Source organism: Exophiala bonariae, assembly GCF_035927105.1.
Source record: "Exophiala bonariae strain CCFEE 5792 chromosome Unknown scaffold_17, whole genome shotgun sequence".
In the NCBI taxonomy this organism is placed as follows: Eukaryota; Fungi; Ascomycota; class Eurotiomycetes; order Chaetothyriales; family Herpotrichiellaceae; genus Exophiala; species Exophiala bonariae.
The window spans coordinates 514841-530934 of record NW_027042492.1 but is presented as its reverse complement, the minus strand read 5'-3'; the positions used below and the strand labels follow the sequence as shown (position 1 = coordinate 530934).

The window sequence follows — 16094 nt, the reverse complement described above, 5'->3', positions numbered from 1 at the left end:
GGGGGTTCCTGTCCGAGTACAGCAGGCTCAATCGGCATGTCATTTCTGTAAAGGTCGCAAGATGAAGTGTGATGGCCAAAGTCCAGCGTGCTCAGGCTGTACGAAATACGGAAGGGCCGCAAGCTGTTCGCTCGGGGATACGGATTCACACCAGCAGCGTGACTATGTGGCTTACCTCCAGGCCAGCATTGAGGAGCTCAGGTCAAGACTTGGCCGGCAGACAACTCTCGACAATACTCCCCCAGAACAGCATGGGCCCATACCACAGGCTAATGAGGATGATGGGGTCGCTCATAATGAAGGTGTGTATGCTACAAGGGCACTTTTGAGTCAACCATATGGAATGCTGATGTTGTCGTAGCAAGTGGCAGTTCTCAAGATGCCTCCTCCAGAGCTTCGTGGATGTGTCGAATTGACAAGATGGTGTCTCAGATTGGGGCATTGCCTATTCTCGCATCGTCTTTTGACCCTGCCGATCCACAAAGCCCTTGCTTAGCAACGGTAGTGCTCGCAGCAGCATCCGAGGCAACATGGCTGGTCCCCGTGGTCGATGTGCACGACCACGCCCGCATTCGAGACTTATTGCCAGACCGAGCAACGGCAAAGAAACTTGCGGATCATTATTTCGAAGATCTGTATCCCCGACTCCCATTCTTCTCCCGTGAGGGGTTCTGGACTCAGTTTGCTCAGGCGTATAGCCTGTTTGACGACACGTCGATGCCCATGTCTTCGACACCATCGCGAAACTGGCAAACCCAGCATAGTCGTCGATATGAAGAGGGAGTAACTCCTGACGCAGGGGCAAAATTGGATGCCAACGAGCTTGGGTACAGCCTTTTCTCTGTATTGATCGTACTCGCTATCTCGATTGCCTCACTCTCGACCAGCACAGGCTCTATCGTCTCTCATAATTCGGAGCAGATTCTCAACGCAGGACTGAGTTTTCGCAACTACGCTATATTGCCCAACACAACAGCTGGATTGCAAGCCATCCTCTTTCTTATTCTGTACTCCATGCTCAACCCCTCTCGCCTCGATAGCTGGCAGCTTGTCGGAATTGGTATGCGTATCTGTGTTGATCTAGGACTGCATCAAGAATCGAAGGCAGCCTTGCAAGGTAAATCGGACAGCTTCCTGGAAACGCGTCGACGATTATTCTGGTCCATGTACTCATTGGATAGGTCAATCTCAATTGGGATGGGTCGTCCGTGTGAAGTCTCGGATCATTACATCCATGTCGAGATTCCTTCTTTTGAGATTGGTATGCTTGCCAGTAGCGATGAAGTTCTGGGCTTCAAGCAGCGATATCGAGTTCTACAACTCCAATCGTTGCTGTACGAGAGACTGTACATGACAGCGAACGTGCTGCCAGACCCGGAGCCAGTTGTAGGCGAATTGAGGCGAAGGCTGGAAACATGGGACTCCGCTAATCGGGACACGTTATCTGCGCCTACAAAGTTACTTCTTGAGAGTGAATGGCATCAAAGTATCATGCTGCTATACCGACCATGTCGTGCAATACGGACTAGGTCTCGAGCGAATCTCTCGCAACTCTGGACATCCGCCCTTGCCTTCCTCAAGATATACAGGACACTGGTAGAGGCGAACGAGATCTTTTATGTCCAGGTCGCATCGGAAAAGGCTTACTCTGCCGGCTTAGCAGTGCTTTATGCTTACTGGCAATTGGCGAAAGGCTCGACAGAAGATGGCATAGATTTGATGGAGCCGTTGAGCCTCTGGCAGGGTGTTTCGGATGTGAACTTCATCCTGCGGGCGTTATCAGATCGATGGCATAAGGGCCGCACCCTCGCCAGCCATTTTGAGCGTTTGGGTGCCAGGACTGCAACTCGGCTCATCACATTGCAACTCAATGCTGCAGAAAACCCCGTGACTGGAGGCTCAGATATAGCGCAAGAAGTGACGGATTTCTGGGATCACAGTGGTTCAATTACATCTGGTCAAGGCTCAGCGAAGGTAATTTTTCCTCCAGCAAGTAATCCACGATCACATCTGCAAGATCTTGTTGTTGAACTGGTTCGTGGAGCATGACACCACGACCCCTTCTCAAAAGGTTCATCAGTCTGAGTATGCGGTGTGAAAGTTAAGAACACTCTCCATGTAGGTTTGTTCATGGTCATTGAATCCTGGGAAAATGGTCGCGCCCTGGTAAAAGAATCCGTCGTCAAAACCATCGATCATGCCAAATGCCTGATCTGCCCACTGTGTCGCAGCCGTAGAAGTGTTCCACGAAATTCGTGGTTCAGCAGGGCCACAATCGTTATCCGTTCTGTCTAGACTCTGAGGATTCATGAATTCGCCATTCGAAGCGTGCTCGAGATCTGGCGCATCCTGCGAGGTCAATTCATTGAAGACCTCAAACTCGGAAGCCTGTATTGTGGGATTCAAGCCCCATTGCGAGCTGTAAGGTACATGATCGGCTTCGGTTGCGGATGGGTCATCATAAGATCTTGCTAGGCTGTTGTTATCTCGCGTGAGGAGCGCTTCTTGGCTTATAGCCTGATAGCTCTTCTGACGGGTTAGGTCGTGGCGGGAAACCTCGTGCACAGAAATTCCCATTAACTCCTTCTCGAGGTGTACCACGGTCGAGTCCTTGAGAGCCACTAAAATTCCCTTTGCGCGGCTGCCTCTGGGCCACTTTTGGACAGATGCTGACAGCAGCTGTTCCCATTGCACTAAGCAGCTCCTCACCATCACCCATTCTCTTTTCGACCTCTCTCGCACCTCTGAACAGCTCCAGATTGCGAATAGTAGCATTGTACCAGCGTTGATTTGATATTGCATATCAAGCCATGTGAGAGTCGCGTTCTCCTGGTGAAGCCGCACAAACGAAAGCTGAATGAACTCGAGTGCTGTTGTGTAGGCCACCATATCTATTCGAGTATTTCTCATGGCAGGCCGATGCAGGAATAAGAGAGTGTTGCAGCGCCAATAATTCCACCAGTGCAAGTCATAGGGACCCTGAGTTGCCAGAAGGGTACTTTCGCGGAACCACGAAGCCAGTTTCTCCGACATTTGTGCCCGAAAGATCATGTCGTCGCTGGTTTCGGACACATCCAGCTTTGATGCTGCTTCCGGCCCGTATAGCCGTTGCAGAATCTCTGTCCGTAGTCTCTGTAATTTCAACCAATGTACGGTCTGCCCTCGCCTTTGTTGGGTAATGGTAGAGACCGGATAATCAACGTCGATCATGTCTTCTAGAATAGTAATAGGTCGACCGAGAACTGAACCAAGCGTACGGTCAAAGATGTATGTTACCCAGAAGAGTCGACGCTTACAATCCACTTCTTGATCAGAGTCTTCGCCCAGGACCTCGATTGTAGATGCCTTTATGGACTTTTCGTTGTGCAAGCCTAAGTTTATGCATAATCTGGTACACATACCGGAAATATACCATATCGGGAGCTGCGTTTGCTGCAAGAGCGACAGTAGGAGGACTAGCAGAAGACACTGTAGGGATTGTAAATCCCTGCGTAGAAGAATATCAGGCAGCTCCTTCAGGGCAATCGTACTGTAGTTACTAGCCAGGCTACCAGCCGCGGGAGTGGTCTTCGAAAGGCAATGCAATGAGATTGCCAGCACCAATCTCAGGACGAACAGTTGCTGAAAGTTGGATCCGGTGGACACTCCAGGGTCCCTATTTCCATAGATTTGAGAAATATTGGCCATGAAGGTGGTCTCTTCCAAGATAGGGTACTGGACTTGGAACTGGTTGAAGAAGACAGAAGCAAGCTCCATAGCCGTTTCCTGTAGAGGCAGGGTCGTTACCGGGCTCTGATTGAGGGTCGTCGACTCGTGAATTTCGGCTACAGAATCATGTTCATCCATTCCTCCCAATGTGGAGGAGTTCCGCTCGGCTGTCTCAAGCACCGCACGAGCAATGTGCAGCCCACTCGAACTCCCGACATAGTGAGCCTCCCCTCGAGCATGGCCAACATCGATTAGGTCAGTATGGCTACCATGCCAGTGACCATCTGCAGTGTTTGAAATACTAGCTGTGATAGCAGCAGTGCCAGCCAACGTGTCTGTGTCTGGTGCCGAGTTGAAGGACGAGCCATTGATGAGAGTGCTATGCTCTAATTCCAATGCACGTAAAGTCTCCTCCAAGTCACAAATATGCTGACGTGGTAGCTCGGTCTTGGCCTCTGAATCAAAGTATAGACATGAGACACCACTGCGCCGGCATGGGCCACACAGTGGTCGGCTTGCATCACATCGTGTCTTCCTTTTCCGACAGCGACTGCATGCAGGGATAGACTTTTCTTGGGCCGGCATCCAACCTGCGTCCCTCTGCAGGAAAGCAGGAAGGATCTGAGTCTCAAGACAGTCCGTTTGCGCCGGAGGTGGCTAAGCACGTAAAAGCGTAAGCTACATGGAGCAGAGGTAGATATCTATCTTGGTGATGAAATTATCGTTGTCTCATTAGGCGGTCTCCCACACCAAAATGATAGGTATGGAAGGTTTGGCGGAAGAAAAGCCCGAGACGCCCTTGGCCTAGATGGGAACACTGCCTGAGATCACGCGGGGGAGGTACTCTAGTTAATTAGGGGCTTTCGGGCCAAGCGCTCGGGCGTGTCAGGCTTGGGCCTAGTTAGATTGGGTCCGAGTGTTAGGCGTCCGGATATTGTCTTGGGGCATGGAAGGCACTGCCTCCCAGGCGCTATGTCTTAACACCAAACAATGGAAGAATAAGTATCTATAATGCCATTCCAACCACCAAAAATCCCATCAATATCAATAACCTTTGAAGAAGCTGCAACATTTTCTCAAAGGACCATCTTGTTCAACTGCATACACACTGGTCGAGAGGAGGGGGAAGATTTATTTCACGTTTCCATCGTCAGAAGCCCAAATCCCCAATTCGAAGGGAATGATCGCAATACCTGTCAGATTATTTGTTCCTTGCGTCTTGACCGACCTTCCAATGGCACACCCACCACTGATCGGTCCCCTTCCTATCTCGCTTTGTGAGATACATCGCTTTGACCAAATCTTCCCCAGTGTCAATTTCAAGGGTCTCGCCAGGCTGCATCTTGTCAAGCTCAACGATTGGACGTGATTCAATGGTAGAGGGTTGGGAACATTGAAGTATGATCACCTGTGCGTGAGCTGGTTGCTCAACCTGCAGGTAGAGGCCCTTGTCATGAAAGTTGAATGTTCGAATCCTGCCACTGGAGCATGCTCCAGTCGGATTGGTGAGTTCATAGAACCTCCTGTTGGGTAGATTTTGACTATCTCTTATGGTGTGGGCAGATCGAAAGTACCGCCCATGATAGAGCTGTGCAATGTCTCGAGCACAGTCCTTCCTCGGTCTAGTCTGTCTAGGTAGGTATGTCGCGCTGTAAATAAGTCAGGTTCTTACAAACAATCCGCGAGCATATAATGACGCAAGCCGTCTGCTTTCTACATACCTTTCAGCTCCTTCTCCGTTGTCAGAATGCAATACCTCCTTTTCTTTCCCTTCACCCGTTTGTGGCTTTGGAATAGATGGGTGAGACAAAGATCCCGGACATTCTTCTCCGATATTTCGTGAGGACCCGGCAGAATCGTTGTTCTGATCCGGCGATCTTATTACAAGTGTACTGTCACCTCTCCCTTCCTCGAGGATTGGAGGCAATGTAGGCCGGATCGTCACCGTAGAATTGCTCGAGACACTTCGACTTGTTCTGAGAGAGGGCAGAACGGCACCAAACTGTGGGTCTGGTTGTCCAACCTTATGTTTCGGTTTGTGATCGTTGCAGTTGCATTGGTACGGATCGGATAATGAATGCTCCTCCTGCGATTCGTGAGGGCGGGTACTCCTGCCTTTTGAACTAAAAGCGTGGTCGGAGATGTCATTTTCAGGGTCTGGTGTCACCGAACTGCTAGCCTGAGACGCTGTTGTGATAATTTGAGGCAACTGTAGTTGGCCACCGTGGTCTAAGTCATGTCCTTCGCACACAGTAACAAGCTGGCAAAGACTTCACAGCCGAGACAGCGGCCTAGATATCCTAGTACTAGATGCCTTGCCTCCACTTGGGCTGACAATTTGTGGAGGCGTTAAGATGGCTGGCAAGTATAGGGATAAACGGGACAAATTGGCTATAGATTCATTATTTGTTCTATATCTGAATTGTTCGGCGGAGTTGCGAATCGTGTCGACCCGAGCTATGAGGTTCTGGGCTAGTTCTTTCAATGCACGCTGGAACTCAGCAGCTCGATCATGGCTTTCGAAGGAGATGGTAAGAGGTACTGTCCATAGGCAGTAGAGCCCTTGGTGACATCCTTTGAGGTGAAATTGGCCATGAGCCATGGTGAAATTGTAACACAAGTAACATGCTAACTTGTTGCATCCAATGTAATCGCACTTTCGTTGCAGTTGCGGATTTTCCTGATAAAAGATGATAAGCTGCAACTCACAATGAATACGATAGCTTGTCCATTGCCTAAGTTTGCTTCGGAGCAATTCTAGGGAACATGATTTGAAGCCTTCTCCACCACGAGCCTAGACCTATTTAAGAGTTCTCTTGCTCATCGCAGGAATCTCGTGTCTTCCAGAAGGCAGAGGTAGAATATCGATGGTAGTGTTCTGGGTCAGCACCAGCGCTCCAAATGCTGTCAAGATTTTGGCAGCCCTCCAATATCGTGACAACTTCCCAAGCCGCTCTTTCAGGCTTTCTAACATCGAATTTACGGCGCTTGGCTTCCGACTCATGCGAATATTGTGATGTAGCAACAAGTAAAAAGAGCCGGAGCGTCGTACTTCATGGGCTGCCTTCGCCAATAGCATCATGTCGGAAATATTTGATAGCTTTCTCGAATTTCCCAACTCAGTACACATCCTCCGCAGCTGGCGTAAGCGATCACAACTGAGCTGCATATACGCATCAAAGCTATCGGGACTGTAGCTTCCGAGATGCTCTGTATCTGTGGGAGACTCAGTCATGCTCCCTTGCGTAGAGAAAGAAGGAAATCGTAGATTTGTATCTGAGGGACATTCAGACTGCCTGAGTTCGTTGGAGAACTTGCTCGCATGGTTCAAGAATGGAACAAAGCACTGTTGTAGAATAATCGCCAACGTGTCTTCGTGCCTTTGCTCGATTCCCATATCGAGAGGGTCAGATATCAAGCGCAGAAGTCTGTTTAGCTGATCGAGCGTTTGTTGATTGACACCGTCGTTGCTTGAGATACGTAAAGTGATAACCCGACGTTCTTCATCACATTCCATGCAAACGGCCGAAACATGATCAGGCCCGCCCCTGCCAGACAGCACAAGAGCGAAGTCATCGAGCACATCACGTAAGAGCTGTTGAGTCAGCCCATCCTGGGATTCGACTTGGTGGTCATCGTAGACATTGTGTTTGATGGGATAGTCCTGAGATCGAACTCTGACATCAAGAAGGATGGCATTTTCATGAAATTCCACACGATCAATTTCCTGCCAAACGTCAATCGTTAACATAGTGCTATTGCCATTGAGGGTCGCGGGCTGGAGTACTTGATGCCTGCGGTTGTCACATAGAGAACATCAGAGGTAGTGCCAGTGCTGATTGATCAAATAGCTTGTTAAAAGTGCATAGCAGTCAGATTCTTGGGGTAAAAATGTGTATATTATCTGGACACGCATTCTGCAGAGCTCGATGCTCAAAGCTGGGACGACCTCCTTACCTCAAGCAGTGGTGGGTTGTACTCAGTAGACGAGAGGCATGTTTTGCGATCTCAACATCCTTATCATCAAAGGGTGTTGAGGGTACCATGCTTCCCCTTGATCATTATTCGCAGGCATTTCGGATCCCATGTCGAGGACAGACAACACATACAGACGCGGGGTATGCTAACGTTGCTTTGGAGTGGCTCGAGCCAATCCGCAAGAGAAACGTCTCAGTCAAGAAGGATACGCACTCTCGATGGACTCGCTGATTATGCAGTCCATCTCGTTCACAGCAGCGATAATGATAAGATCACCACTTTCCATCCCTCGCTCAGGCTGGCGATGAAGAGAGTTTATTCGTGGCGGCCCGGCCCTTGATCTAATGGATTGAAGCGGCGTGACATGGGTTGAAAGCAGCAAGCTGCTCAACCCAAACACGGAAATGAAGCCGCCTGAACGGTCTTGTCCCCGACAAATCTCGACCTGCAGAAATATTTGGCAGTAATGGGGCGATATCATGACTCAAACTGAATCTGATGGTATTCTAGTTGTTGATCTTGTTTGTTGTCCACCAACTGTGGTTGTATTCGGGGTCAATGGCAATCACAGTCGGCGTTCTTGCACTACAAGGCGCCTTCCTTGAGCATCTGGTGTTGCTGAGGAGGGCGGCTAGAGAATTACATGCGAAGACCGCTTTTGAATTTATAGAGGTTCGAAATGTCAATCAATTGGCACAATGTGATGCTTTGATCATTCCTGGAGGGGAGAGCACTACTATCTCATTCGTTGCCGCGCAATCAAACCTGCTGGAACCTCTGAGAGATTTTGTCAAGTATGCCACTTCTTATCAATGTCACTGATATTACCCATACGCTAATCAAGCGCCCGCTTTCAGAGTCAGCCGAAAACCAACTTGGGGAACATGCGCAGGCTTAATTTTGTTGGCCGAGGCGGCTAACGCAACCAAGAAAGGCGGGCAGGAGTTGATCGGAGGTTTGGACGTTCGAGTGAATCGTAACCATTTTGGTAGACAAGTCGAGAGTTTCCAGGCCGATCTCGATCTTCCATTTCTCAAAGGAGACGCCTCTCTTTCGGATAATCCATTCCAAGGCATATTCATTCGAGCTCCTGTGGTGGAGAAAATATTGCCCAATGTTGAGGGCATCCAGCGACAGGAGCAAGAGTTGGCCGACACGGTGGTGGCACCATCAAAAGCAGCTAAGGATGAACGAGCCCGTTCAGCAATGAGCGCCGATGTTGAGATCATGGGCAAATTGACTGGAAGGCTAAAGAGTGCTGCAGCCAGAGGACTCGAGATACATGCGGAGGAGGAGGTCGGAGACATTATCGCTGTGCGACAGGGCAATGTGTTTGGAACCAGCTTCCATCCTGAGCTAACATCGGATATCAGAATCCATGTTTGGTGGCTGAAACAAGTTCTTGAAGCGACGAAAGAGGCTCAATAACTGTTTAGATAGATTGGTGTTTGGCGTTTTAGACAGGGATTGTGTATGCCGAGACGTGAATTATCGACCAGAACCATATTCTTCTTCTTCCTTCCGCCTCTCGATGTCAATGGCACGTCCGTAACCCCCTCTACCGGGATCGAACTCGTCTCGGTATTCATCTCTGACTTGACCTCCGGATTTTCCCCGACCATATTGACGCCCTTCGACAAAGCCCGAGTCAAGATCGGTTCTGATGACACGCTCGTCGAGTTTTGTACCACCGATGTATTTCATGCAATCCAAGGCTTCTTGGTGGGTGTAGTATTCCACAAAGCAGAAGCCACAAGGGGTTTTCTGAAAGCGGTCTAGACCCATGACCAGTCGTTTGATTTCGCCGCATCTATGTAGTTGATCAGTATGGGATGTGGCGTGCGACGTAAAGAGGGGGCAACAAACTTTGAGAACAGCTCATGGATTTGCTCTTCCGTGGTATAGAAAGAAAGGTTGCCGACATAGAGTGTTGTCGCATCTTTCAGAGGATCATCTTCTTCCTTTGGAGGTTTGTCATCTCTGTCGTCGTTGGAGTACCGTCCATTGTTGTTCTTGTGGTGCTTCTTCTATGTTCCTATAGTTAACACGGAGTGATCCTGAGAGTGGAGGGAGGAAGACCAACCCTGCTGGAAAAGTAGGAACTTGGCTTGTCCAGCCTGTCGACAGTGGTAATATTGTCCATTGCAGGTGGATGTGAGTTGCGCAGTTTGTGTTTGTGTTTGTGGGTTTTTTTGTGGTGCAGTCGTGGTGTGTTTGGGGCAGTGACGTTGGTGAAATGAACTGGAAGGGAAGGAGCGATGATGGTTGTGGTCGTGGTTGCTGTGAGGAAGGCGCGTGCAATGTTCGGGACTATTGTCGAACACGCGCCTGCCAAATTTAACCACATCCCAACTTCGACTTCCACTTATTTGGCTGCGCTGCGCATCTTGACTTTTCAACCACTTGGGCCCCTGCACCGACTGTGTATTCACCTTACTATGGTCATATAGATCCTGCAGCAACTGGTCAGAAGCCCTTGTCTTCTTCAAGATGCCAAAAGTCATTGGCTACACGCCGCCCTGGCTTTCCAGGCCCTCTCCAGGTGCAAAGATCTTCTCCGATCCAGCACCTCAGTCACCCTCCTCTCCATCCAAACGCGCATCATATTTGACCGCTCCTACCTCTTCGAATGATTATCAAGGTCCCAGAAGGTTGATTGCGACAAGAGGAACCGAAATCTTCACAGTGGTGGGAAATAAAATCCGCTGGGCAGATCTTGTATCTGTACGTGACGACTGGGAAGATGGATTTCAATCTGGCAATAGTCGCTCAGGTCTATCTCGTGCCTCCGACTCGGATACTCAAAATCATACATACCGCACTCTCGATGTCTCGATATACTACAAAATCCGTCAGATGGTCATATCCCCCTCCGGCTCCTTCCTGGCCATCTGCACCGAGCATACTGTCCATATTGCGGTCCTGCCACCTTCTTCCAGACTTTCGGAGAATGACTCCTCTCCCCTGAAACTGAAGACCTACCAATTAGGACCTACAATTCACGTCATCCCAGAGTCCCCACTGGCGTCAGTCCTATGGCATCCGCTGGCCTCATCATCTAACTCGACAGACTGCATCGTCACCATCACCTCCGAAGCTGCTGTTCGAGTATGGGAGATTGATCGGTCTAACAAATGGTCATTCGAGCGACCGGCTCTTGCAATTGACTTGCGGAAATTGGCCGACGGTGTTTCCTGCGACCAAGACTTTGAACCATCAGGTTTTGGCAAGACTAGAGGCTTCTCCGTGGATGATTTCGATATGGAAGTCTCTTCAGCGTGTTTCGGCGGCCATGGGAGAAGCGATGAAGACCCATGGGCAGCAATGACCCTATGGGTGGCAATGCGAAACAGTGATATTTACGCCCTTTGTCCTTTGCTGCCTTCAAAATGGACACCAACGCCTACAACTATTCCCGCCCTCTCAACAGCTGCTGTATCACGGATTGCATCCATCTCAATAGAAAATACGAACCAAGATGAACGAAGAGCTGCGGACCAACAGTATGAGTGGGCCTCGGAGCTGGACAGAGAGGATACTCAGCTGGTCGAGTCAGCTGACAGCATTGGCCAGCGTGAAGTGTGTTTGAGGCCCCAAAACCCGAGTGCCATTCCACGTCTTCAAGGGCCATTCTCGGTTCAACCATCGGACGACGACACCGATATCGAAATCTCTGACATCTACGTGTTTCCCACAATAATTGACGAGCAAGAGATACTCTCAGGAGAGGATGATGAGGATGATCTTTTCAACTCTTCCGGGACCATACCTTTCACTACCGTCTGCGTTGCTACCCCAGACAATGAATTGTGGTTTGCCATTGATCTCGATGGTGTCACAGGTCAATGGCTTCCTAAGAAGGGCAGAAGTGCGTTCAGTCTGCCTTCAGCTGATGCAAAGGAGTTGACATTGATCGATACTTTCGCCTTGGATGATTCACTTCCTGGAAATACCACCAATTGGCCAACTTTTACAGTCGACGTTGTTCACAATTACTCCATCTTCTTGACCTCAACGAACCGAGTCTACTCACTTTCATTCAACGATTGGATTACACGACTTGCTGCTGAAATGAATTGTGCTGAGGGAGAAGATCATGGTCTCAAGACTCGTTTAGAAACAAGTGCTGCAAGTCCGGTCTGCATCACGAACAAACTATTGGAGACATCTGAACAGTCAGCCGAGGCACTCTCTGCCCCAGCTATAATCGATGACACAGGCTTAGGTTACTTCCTCTTGACCTCAACTCCTACCACACCATATGCCGTTTCATTTGACCAGGCACATCTTCGTGCTTCAACCATTGAGCCATCTTCTCCAGAACTCAGTTCATTATCACCCAGTCGTATACTTGCCCGACTACCCGAGCAACCTGCGAATGATGATATTGCTGCATTACCTTCCAGATCCCCATATGCTCCTGCAGGCATCTTCTACGTCAATCATCTTCAACCATTGGACAATCTACGTCAACGTCTTCCTCCAAATCTTAAGAGGGTTCTGGTAGAGAAACCCATGCGGTTGTCACCGTTCACGCTCGAGATTATGACTGCAGCTCATCGGACTGTGAGCGTCCAGACCTCAGCATTGGAGAATGCGGCATCAGAGCTATTTCGTCGCTGTGAAAGATTAAGAGAAGAGCTTGGTGATCAAGTCAAGCAAATGACAGATCTCGCTCAAAGACTTCAACGACTACAGCCCGGTGGCGAGGAGGATGAGAAAGGGGAAGCTAAAGTAGCGAAAAGCCATCAAGACCGAATCGTTGAGGCAAAAGAAAAACAAGCCAAGCTGGTTGCAAGATATGAAGCTGTGAGACGTACAGTTGGAAGACTGAGTGGAAGAAAACGAGACCTCAATAGCAAAGAAACTGCATGGATCAATGAGATTGACGTTTTGGCATCGGCCGTGGGAATCGGCTCCGATAAAGAGGAAGAAAAGCCAGACAATGATAGGTCACGCCTGGATGCGAGATTTGATACGGTATGTCAAGGTATCTCGACTTTTCTAAGAAGCACGCTTACCAAAATTCCCTCACAGGCCAAGAAGCTATCCAGTTCACTTGTCGAGGAGTCTCAACGGGTGGAAAAGCAATCTCCCGCCCTCGACCAAAGTGTGTCCTCCCTATCCGCATCAACTTCCCTGTCGCGCTCGCGTGCTTCCATTGGCACAACAGCCAGCAATGGTGGTAGTGGAAGTGGCAGTGCCTTGTTTGGTGTTTCCAGCCGCCTCCAGAAAGAGCGCATTGCTGATGTAATGGCCATGGTGGAACGAGAAGGTGCTGTAATTGATGCCGTCGTCCAAAGATTGGATAAGCTGAAGGTGGAGTACTAGCGGTAATTTCCAAAGGGTTCGAACATCCAGGCAGGCAAGAAAAGGACTTGGAGGTACAGAAGAGAGACCTGCTTGTGTTAAATAGAACCCTAGTAAATGAAAGGAAATGTGCCACAATTACAGAGGATCAGTGTGATGTGGTGAAGATTCTCTTGTCGAATACTCTATCGTACTTAGCATGTCCGTGAAGATGAGATATTATTGTCATCTCACCAAATACTCCAGGTCCAATTTGACAGCAATACTGCCTACCCTGGCCTGGAGCCACTCTTCGTATTACCAGTGAATCGTTCTTTCGCTCCTACACCATCCACGACGTTTCGTATGACATTCAATCATGACAGCTCACCCCACGCCATCACACTGGCTCCCATTATCATCGTCAACTCATATTCGTCAACATCCCATTCCGACCCCATTCCATCATATCTTACTCCTCCCCAGGACTCGCAGCCATGCTCACGCCCACCTTAGAACCTGACTTCCCTCCCCTCGCCCCTCCCCAGCTTGGCATCGTACTCAATCCACCTAGCAGCGCCCCTGCGCATGCCCAGCTCATCGACGACGCGCCCAGGATTCATGACATGGCAGCCCTCGTACGTGACGGCGAACAGCGGCGTCTCCGCGTCCGCCAGCACCAGCGCCGTCGGCAGCGGATACAGCGACAGTGCGCCCGCGTGGTCCCAGAATACTGGTCGGATCGTGTGGCTGAAGGGGCTGAGGTGGGATTGGTCCAAGAGGGTTTTTATCAGCTTGCGTGCCGAGGGGAGGGAGCCGGGGTTGAGGTTATGGTTGTTGCTGTGTGGTGCTGTGAAGGTTTTGCTGCTGCTGGTGGTTGGCAGGTGTGATGTGGCTTCGTGGACCATGCTGTCGAGGTCTCGATTGGCGTGAGCGTGGGTTGGTTCATCGAGGTCTGGTGTCTCCGCCTCTGCCCGTCCCGGTGCCGCTGGCATTTCGTCATCTTCATCGCCTTCTGGCTTGGAGAATGTAACTGCGTTCCGTCTGAACCGGCTGGTGATGTCGTCTCGGAACAATACAATCTCCTCAAGTGGTCCAAACAAACTGATTCTTGCGGGATTGCTCGCCCAAATGGCTTCTCCTGGTGGCGAGGAAGGGCCCCCTTTTTCTTTCTTCGCAACCTCTGCGTTCGCCGTCACGAACGCGCGTCTGATCCGGCTGGTGAACAGATCCGGCACGCCCTGTCGCGGAATGACACATGCGCCGCCCGCAGAGAACGAACTCGCCCAGGGATCATTGTCGCCTGGCACGAAGACAAACGTAGTGGTGGCCAACAGGGTCGGAAAGTCTGAGAGGATGGACGCCAGTGCGTCAAAATGCTCTTTATATTCAACGCTGCCGCCGCCTTTCGTCGAGCCTGCCATACTCGCCGCGGACACGAAATTGCCCATCAGTACGATTGACACAGGGAAATCAGCGGCGTTTTCGCTGGCGTTTGTGTAGGATGCGATGATCGCTCGGATAGCTTCCAGTGTGCGTGGGCTGTCGAGGTTACATTCTCCAATGATGGCGAGTTTCGTGCGCGAAGGATGTTGGTCTTCCTCTTGCGAAGGCGGTGCTATGTCGTCAAGGTCGGTGGGCACCGTAGTAATCCGAGGGCGGGACTCTGCACCGAATATTCGTCTCTGTATTCGTCGCATTTGAGAACCCATAGCCTTCTCGCTGCCTGCACCTAGAAAATCGATCCAGCCGAAACCAGACCCAACACTCGTATGAGCGGTACCGTTGGAAGTACTATCCGCATCAACTCCTGCTGAACTACCAACCGTGACGACGCGTCTCTCCGCCGGTGGCCCAGCCATCGTATCAGCCACAAAGCGCCCTTTGATCTGGCCTCCTACTCCTGCTGCAACGCCCAGATTAGAATTGTTTGAGCCGTCCTCCTCGTAGACACCCTCGACCAGCACAATCATGCCAGGGCAGAACCACGCTCCGTCTTCCGGAATTGGTCGTGTCGTCGACAGATCCAGCACCACGCTACCGCTTAAATCTGCGAGTACAAGATGTCCCGCTGCAGAATGCACGAGCATGCCGAGCAAGAGACGGGCGGACCCTGAGCGGCCCAAAAGATTCGAAATTGGTGTGATCTTGTATGCTTGCTGGGCGCTCACGACGCTGCTCCCTGAGCGACCTAGCGTCCGTGGGCGATTTGCGGTAGAGAATGCTGGTGTTTGGAAGGATTCATTTCGAAGCAGTCGTTGGTGCACGAGATGGTAGCGATTTCGGAACATGGAGATTTTGTGTTGGATTGGTGGGAGGAGCGATGTTGGTCCAGTTACTTGCTCCAGCGCCTTCTTGGACGTTGAATAGCTGAAGCGTGGTTGATGGAATGCCGAGATGATCTTGAGATATTGCCGCGGGTCTAGTTGAGAGCCCTCAGTGTCTTCTTGTTCGAATTGGCTGTCTTCCTCGACATTCAGCCCCGACAGTCCAAAACTCGTCTGGCTATCATCTCTGCCCATTTCAGGCCGATTGATCAGCGAATTCGAGCGAGACAATGAGCCGACAGAACTATTTTGCCGCGATAATTTCCCAGCATCCAGTCTTCCGCCAGACATACACGGCTCTAACGTCTTCAGGATGTTAGACAATTTCCTGTCCGGTCCATCCTCGACAATCAAACCTCCGCCATTCCGCTTCCACGACTTTGCAATCTCATCGAGTGCCCGCTCCGCCAGTCCGTCTTCCCGCCAGCCGCTGCCACAAAATTTGCCGACGAAGGTTGCTAGTACACCGAGTCCGGACGATGTCAATGTCAGATTGTGTTTCTTGGTCAGTGTCCTAAAGGCTACCGGGCGCAGTGTCTGTGGCGGCAGTATGATCGGCAGCACTGTTTGGACATTGGTAGTTGTCGTTGTGGTTGGGGCGGCGAATGGTTGTCTCAGTGCCGGTTTCTGTCTTTCTACTATCGGGTAGGCCGGCGTGCCGAAGCCTGGTGAGGATGAGAGTAGTTGGTCCTTTGCCTGTAGATGTGAGGCAGATGTGAAATTCTGCCTTGGTGTCGCAGCGATTGAATCGCCCATTGTGGCGCCGGGCGACTCTGTTGTTCTTCTAGCAGC

At 50.5% G+C, this 16094-nt stretch overlaps 7 protein-coding genes across 7 annotated transcripts; 3 read left to right on the top strand and 4 right to left on the bottom strand.

Annotated features, from left to right (window-relative positions):
- Positions 1-61: 61 nt before the first annotated feature.
- Positions 62-2049, top strand: LTR84_003808 (uncharacterized protein; the record flags this gene model as incomplete). The annotated part of the gene is made up of 2 exons (XM_064847392.1): positions 62-302; positions 362-2049. 2 exons carry the CDS (start codon positions 62-64, stop codon positions 2047-2049), a joined length of 1929 nt encoding a protein of 642 aa, XP_064705113.1.
- Positions 2050-2076: 27 nt separating this feature from the next.
- Positions 2077-4293, bottom strand: LTR84_003807 (uncharacterized protein; the record flags this gene model as incomplete). Its single annotated transcript, XM_064847391.1, has 1 exon — positions 2077-4293. One exon carries the CDS (start codon positions 4291-4293, stop codon positions 2077-2079), a length of 2217 nt encoding a protein of 738 aa, XP_064705112.1.
- Positions 4294-6508: 2215 nt separating this feature from the next.
- LTR84_003806 (uncharacterized protein) lies at positions 6509-7459 on the bottom strand (the record flags this gene model as incomplete). The annotated part of the gene is made up of 1 exon (XM_064847390.1): positions 6509-7459. The coding sequence occupies one exon, from the start codon at positions 7457-7459 to the stop codon at positions 6509-6511; it is 951 nt and encodes a 316-aa protein (XP_064705111.1).
- A 785-nt stretch (positions 7460-8244) lies between these two features.
- On the top strand, positions 8245-9114 carry LTR84_003805 (uncharacterized protein; the record flags this gene model as incomplete). Its single annotated transcript, XM_064847389.1, has 2 exons — positions 8245-8480; positions 8544-9114. 2 exons carry the CDS (start codon positions 8245-8247, stop codon positions 9112-9114), a joined length of 807 nt encoding a protein of 268 aa, XP_064705110.1.
- Positions 9115-9174: 60 nt separating this feature from the next.
- CBP20 (Nuclear cap-binding protein subunit 2) lies at positions 9175-9829 on the bottom strand (the record flags this gene model as incomplete). The annotated part of the gene is made up of 3 exons (XM_064847388.1): positions 9175-9496; positions 9553-9713; positions 9770-9829. The coding sequence occupies 3 exons, from the start codon at positions 9827-9829 to the stop codon at positions 9175-9177; spliced, it is 543 nt and encodes a 180-aa protein (XP_064705109.1).
- Positions 9830-10176: 347 nt separating this feature from the next.
- LTR84_003803 (uncharacterized protein) lies at positions 10177-13017 on the top strand (the record flags this gene model as incomplete). Its single annotated transcript, XM_064847387.1, has 1 exon — positions 10177-13017. The coding sequence occupies one exon, from the start codon at positions 10177-10179 to the stop codon at positions 13015-13017; it is 2841 nt and encodes a 946-aa protein (XP_064705108.1).
- A 470-nt stretch (positions 13018-13487) lies between these two features.
- LTR84_003802 (uncharacterized protein) lies at positions 13488-16058 on the bottom strand (the record flags this gene model as incomplete). Its single annotated transcript, XM_064847386.1, has 1 exon — positions 13488-16058. One exon carries the CDS (start codon positions 16056-16058, stop codon positions 13488-13490), a length of 2571 nt encoding a protein of 856 aa, XP_064705107.1.
- Positions 16059-16094: the final 36 nt, after the last annotated feature.